This window comes from Lagopus leucura, unplaced genomic scaffold (assembly GCF_019238085.1).
Source record: "Lagopus leucura isolate 7727_CA_CO unplaced genomic scaffold, USGS_WTPT01 59632-0_obj-0_obj, whole genome shotgun sequence".
NCBI lineage: Eukaryota > Metazoa > Chordata > Aves > Galliformes > Phasianidae > Lagopus > Lagopus leucura.
The window spans coordinates 1-5,309 of NW_024963312.1; the positions used below are offsets into that span (position 1 = coordinate 1).

At 53.6% G+C, this 5,309-nt stretch overlaps 1 protein-coding gene and 1 long non-coding RNA gene across 2 annotated transcripts; both read right to left on the reverse strand.

Moving 5' to 3' along the window:
- Positions 1-293: 293 nt before the first annotated feature.
- On the reverse strand, positions 294-3,196 carry LOC122191075 (SUN domain-containing protein 3-like). Its single transcript, XM_042891277.1, has 5 exons — positions 3,124-3,196; positions 2,534-2,646; positions 1,632-1,802; positions 1,190-1,282; positions 294-485 (listed from the first exon to the last, which is right to left on the reverse strand). The coding sequence occupies exons 1-5, from the start codon at positions 3,194-3,196 to the stop codon at positions 306-308; spliced, it is 630 nt and encodes a 209-aa protein (XP_042747211.1). The 3' UTR covers positions 294-305.
- Positions 3,197-4,265: 1,069 nt separating this feature from the next.
- Positions 4,266-5,189, reverse strand: LOC122191076. Its single transcript, XR_006182299.1, has 3 exons — positions 4,916-5,189; positions 4,707-4,770; positions 4,266-4,351 (listed from the first exon to the last, which is right to left on the reverse strand). It is a non-coding gene; the product is annotated as an uncharacterized LOC122191076 (long non-coding RNA).
- Between the last annotated feature and the right edge of the window lie 120 nt (positions 5,190-5,309).

Below are 5,309 nucleotides of genomic sequence, written 5' to 3' on the forward strand. Positions count from 1 at the left end.
CTGCAGTCTTCTAACATGAGATCTTGTATTTTGGATACTTCCGTCTCTCTCATTTTGTTTGATTTTGTTGGATTCAGTAAATTCAGCTCCTCCTCAGACAGTTGCCGTTGATTCTGTTTTTGTTGTTGGTTGTTTTTTTTGTTGTCAGACACACGTGTTGTCTCCCTTCCCCCTCTCCTGGAGCGCACGGCCCGCATCATGCCTTGCCTTGTTAGTCACAGAGCCGGGGCCGGATGTGCCGCGCTGTTAGAAGGTAGGGTAATTTTTGTTGCCACTCTCTTTCATCCCCTGGGTTTGTGCCCCTGTCACGGGCTCAGATCTGGAGACTCCTCCATGAAAGGTAAACCAAGTGGCTTTCCCTTAGCTTCACCGTCAGGGGCTGGATTGCCGTGGAGCCTGAACTGATACACACAGGTATAGTCCGGGTGGCCCCAGTTGCTCAGCACTCGCAGCTTGATGTAATTGATGAACCCGGAGTGCTCATTCTGCAATGAGAAAAAGAAATGAACTGTGTTTTCCTCTCTCCTCTTTGGCCACTGACAATGCAGGAGTGACACACTCACGCAACATCCTACTTCAGGCTGCCTTGCTAGGTCTTCTGACAAGCTGATAAGCTGCCATAGCGCAATCAAGACATTTCTTACCCTGCTCCACCTCTTTGGCCACGTGAGTTTTAAAGAAATAAACAGCTACCAAAAGCTGCAGCAAATACACTGCCAAGTTCTTTGCACTTGCTTTGAGTGTGTGTTCTCGCACAGAACAACACAGGGGTCGTAACTCTCACTGCTTTCTCTAGAATGTCACCCATCAGAATGGCCTCCCTGATGCTGCCCATTACTGGCAACGACAAAATCCTTGGAAAGTCACACATCCCCAGTGTGAAAGTAGCCCGCCAACAGTACTGCACCCTACGTGAGGCAGCCGCTTGTGTGCAATTGGAAGCCACCTGGTCATGGCAATTTCTGCTGCAAGTGTAGCTGGAGCTTAGCGGTGCTATAAGCTGAAGCAGCTCTGAAGCTTAAAAGCCAGAAGGAAACAGAAACAGCCCAGCAGTCCGGGCATATGCAGGCAGTATAGAGGCAGCAGCAGAAATGCAAGAGGGCCCCCATACGCCTCAGGCTTGGAAGCTTTTCCCCAGCCAACCGTGGTTCCCCTCTCCCACGCTTCACGCCCCTCTTTGTAACCTTACCTGCAGCTGGAAGGTCTGACTGGGATCCTGGCCTGGCGTGAAGGTGAACTCTCCTAGCAAAGTTCCTTCCTCGTCACCTTCTTCCTGCAGGCCCTACAGGAAGACAGGGGTGGAGAAAACAGAACAGTGGGATGCGCTGCTGCAAGAGGATCACAAAGCCCCACAGGGCTTTCTGAAGCAAAGGTGGTCTAGGACCATCCACTGTGCCACTTCCCTTTCCCTCTGCCTCTCAAACTACCAACTCGCCCCAAGAGCGGGAAACCCTCTTTGCTGTGCTACCTTGGACAAAAAAGGAACGCTGTGGAAATGGAGCAACTCTGAGGAGCTTGTTACTCGCCCTGTGCAGGGAAGAACTGCACGCAGCAGCCCTCTTGGATCTGCAACCACCCTCCACGTCAAACGCTACGCAAAACTACCGCCACAACCCAGAGGAATCACTTACATAGACAGCAAAGTCCTTAGGAGCACTGGAGGTGCTGTCTGCATGGTAGGCCGTTGCTGGAACTCCATGGTTTAACGTAACTGCCGTGGGAAAGATGGCCCTGGGCAACTTGATGAAGACGTGCCCTTGGCTTCCTGGGAAGGGCCAGCAGTTACCTGGCTGATTGTCAGGCTGAAAAGAGAAGAAGAAACAGCGTTCATGTGCAAAAGAGCGTCCTGGCTGAAAATCCTGCTGCAGCATCAGGGGCTCTGCAGGTGCACTGGCCCATCAGCTCTGCTCCAAAGCACAGGCATACGGGCATGGCGGTGAGCTGGGTGCACAACCTGCAGAAGCTCTTGGGCTCCTTCTTTTGTGGGGCAGCTTGCAAAAAATAAAAAAGAGGGGCTGCTGTGGCTGAAATGCACCTGCCCCGGGCAAAGAAGGGCCCACCTGCACGAGCCTTTCCTGCAAGGGGAAGCAATCGCTCCCTCTCATCCAGTCCCACCCCCTTCCCCCGGCACCAGCCAGGGCTCCGACTTGTGCCGGTAGCTCAGGAGCAGTGCCAGGATGGGCTGGCAAACACAACATGGGGCCCTCCTGCAGTGCACGCCCTCCGTGCCCTCTGGGGTTCATTAAGAGCCCCAGCGTTCTCGCAGCCCAGATCTCTCGTGGCACCTTATGGGTTCCCCTTCAGTGCCGGCCAGACAGCTCCACAATGGCTGGGAAGACAAGCAAGCTAGCCTGGCAGAAGCTTCCACAGAGGACCTGGGGCAGTCTGGCAGAAGAAATTCTCTGCCGGGATACACAAGAGGGGAGTAGGTCCTCGCAAGAAGGGGTGAAGACAAGGGTAAAGGCAACCCTCAGCAGGGCGTTTGGCCCCCTCTGCCCCGCACCATTCTTCCTCTGTTTCACACTGTTCTTACCTCAAGAATAATCTCAGGAGGCCTCATATATGGTGTCACCAGCAACGAGTGCCAGAAGACTTTCCCGCATCCAATCCAGGAGGGAGAAGTCTTGGAACGAACGATAGCGGCTCCTGCAAATAAAAACACGGGCACAGTGGTCAAGCAAGGCCAGGAGGAACCAAGGGCTGCTGACTCTGCTTTCCACATGAACAGCTGCACAGAAATGCCGGCTGCCTTTGCACTGTCCTCTTCAAAAGAGTTTCAAAGGCAGCCATACATCCCCAACAGTGATATTCCCCTCGTTCTCACTTGCCGTATCCCTCTGCAACACAATGCAGGGACTCGCTCAGCTATCCTAAGGGGCCACATAAACTGACAGCCAGCTGAGCAGTCACGTGAGAAACAACACCAAGTAGGAGTAGCGCTTTTCAGATGTGCTCCAGCCCGCTGAAGGCTCTCTCAGCAAGCACATTCTCAGGGCACAAGGTGGCCATTCACTCCTCACCCCTTCTCCCCTACCCTGCCCAAATGCCCGTCCTGTCAAACTGGACAAGACGCCCTTTGGAACCACCATCTGTGGTCTGGTTGTTTCTACAGCTTAACGGCACCTGAAGTTTTGCTGGCATAATTACGCATCTGGAATGGGCTTTCTTCCAGCTTCTCCAGGACGTGATCGATCATCTCTTGAACAGCCTGGGAAGAAAGACAAACGAGAGCGCTCGTCGTCAGAAGGAAAAGAAAAGGGAAAAGAGTTGCCTCCCAGCTCCCCTACAAAGCCTGCCAAAGCAAACTCGGCTGCTCCACTTGGATGTAATTCACACTGCCTGGGAGTTGCCTGCGAACCTCCAGAGCTCTACTATGACCATCTGGCACGGGAACAGAGAGGCTGCTCACTCCAGCACACTGGACACGGATGCGGCACGAATGGGCTTTTCCTGTCGAGATGCCCCATGACAGGCAGGCTGCGCTGACAGTCCTGCTGGCCAGGAGATGGGGCTCGAGTCAGGCACGAGGCAGGGATTGCCCAGAGGTCACCACAACTGCTGCAGGCCAGCCACACACAGAGAGTTAACTTAAAGCAGAAGACAGAGCTTGCCTACTGCAATGGGGAAGAAGGGCAAAACGCAGAAGGAACTAATGCCTGCCAAGCCTCGGGCTAACATGGCCTTTGAGATTCCCATCACGGGAATCACCGTCAGCTCAGGCTTCGGGCAGACCTGGGGCCGTGCGAGCTCAAGCCACCAAAAGAGACGGTATCCACAGAGCAAGGGCCCTGAAACCAGAACAGCCTTCAGACTGGATGCCCCACGGGGAGACTGAAACACAGCGTCTCCTGTGCATCTGCACAGGCCCCAGGCACCCAGGGCAGCCAGGCTCAACTCAGGGTGCTGGCTTACAGGTCTTCCAGGGGAACCTGCCACCTCATGCACAGCAGCAGGTGCAGGGAAGGACTGACAGAGAGCAAGAAACAACTAAGGCATCTGAAATTCCCATCAGAGCTCATTCCTTTCCCCCACAAGAGCTCCGGAGCAACAGAGAAAAGGACCGATGGTGATGCACCAGCATTTCTTCCTGCTGGACAAGCCTTTTAGCTGTCTGTGACAGGGAACGCTAGCGAGATATAATGCCACAGTGGGGAAAGAACTCTCTCAGCAGAGCTTTTTGCAATGTCCTCTCACCTCGCTGGTAAAGCCTGGGAGCTCATTTCTCTTCAGGGCCTCGTGGAGAGCACGCAGGGTGATGTCCTTTGCTCCCCATTGCAGGAAACGAAGCTGCTGCTGGATCTTGTTGAGCTCTTGTTCCACCCTCAGCATTTCCAGATCATCACCCACCAGCCTAGAGACAGCAGGTAATTAATGGAGAGAGCGCACACAGCTGTCTTCTCACAAGCCGTGAGATGTGAGGCAGAGAACGAGCCTCACTCCGCGTGACGACAGGGTAACCGAGGTTTAATAGAGAGTTGACAATACTGGTTGGCAAGCTCCAAGAGCTCCTGACCGAGAAGCTGCTTCCTGGCTTCCTGGCTAACTTTGGGGGAACTAACGGACATGGAGAGATAGCAGCTCGAATGGGGAAGGGGAGAAACTCGGGGCCTTGGTCACAGAAGTTGGACTCAGGTAACAAGTGGTCATGGACAAGGGGCCGAGCTCCTCTAAAGAAGAGTCCAGCCAAAGGGAGATTCTTTTCTTACCATGAAGTCTTTTTTTCCACTGCCCTTGAGCCTCCAGCAACAAGACTTCCAACGCAGTAAAGACCTGCCAGGAATTCCACAAAGCTCTCAATAAATCATCTCTATAAATGTTCTGCCTTGGGCTGCCCACTCCCCTATCCCTGGGCAGAACAAATTGTTGGAGGCTTCCAAAAGAAGCATCCTCAAATCAGAGCTCTACAGAGACTCACCGAAGGACACCACAGCCACAGTGAACAGCAGGGAAACTGTCTTCCAAGCCTTAGGTTGCCTACAAAGAAGGAGAAGCGTGGTGAAGAATGGTGAAGCAGGCCGTATCTGTACAGTGCAGAAGACGACTACGGAGCAACAGATGTTTAAAACTTGGGAAGGAACCATATCCTTACCAGTCCCCACGCCTGCCTTGCTGTCGTTTCGCCATTTCTCCGAAGCACAGCGACAAAAGACGCAGCTCGAAGCACAGCGACAAAAGACACAGCTCCAAGCACAAGCGACAAAAGACGCAGCTCGAAGCACAAGCCACAAAAGACGCAGCTCGAAGCACAAGCCACAAAAGATGCAGCTCGAAGCACAGCGACAAAAGACGCAGCTCGAAGCACAAGCCAC

Excerpts from the sequence above, each read along its gene's own strand:
- LOC122191075 (XM_042891277.1), bottom strand. The coding sequence starts at position 3,196 with ATGATCGATCACGTCCTGGAGAAGCTGGAAGAAAGCCCATTCCAGATG. Across the intron at positions 2,647-3,123 it reads TTATGCCAGCAAAACTTCAG|GAGCCGCTATCGTTCGTTCC; the intron begins GTGCCGTTAAGC and ends TTTTATTTGCAG. Across the intron at positions 1,283-1,631 it reads CTAAGGACTTTGCTGTCTAT|GGCCTGCAGGAAGAAGGTGA; the intron begins GTAAGTGATTCC and ends GTCTTCCTGTAG.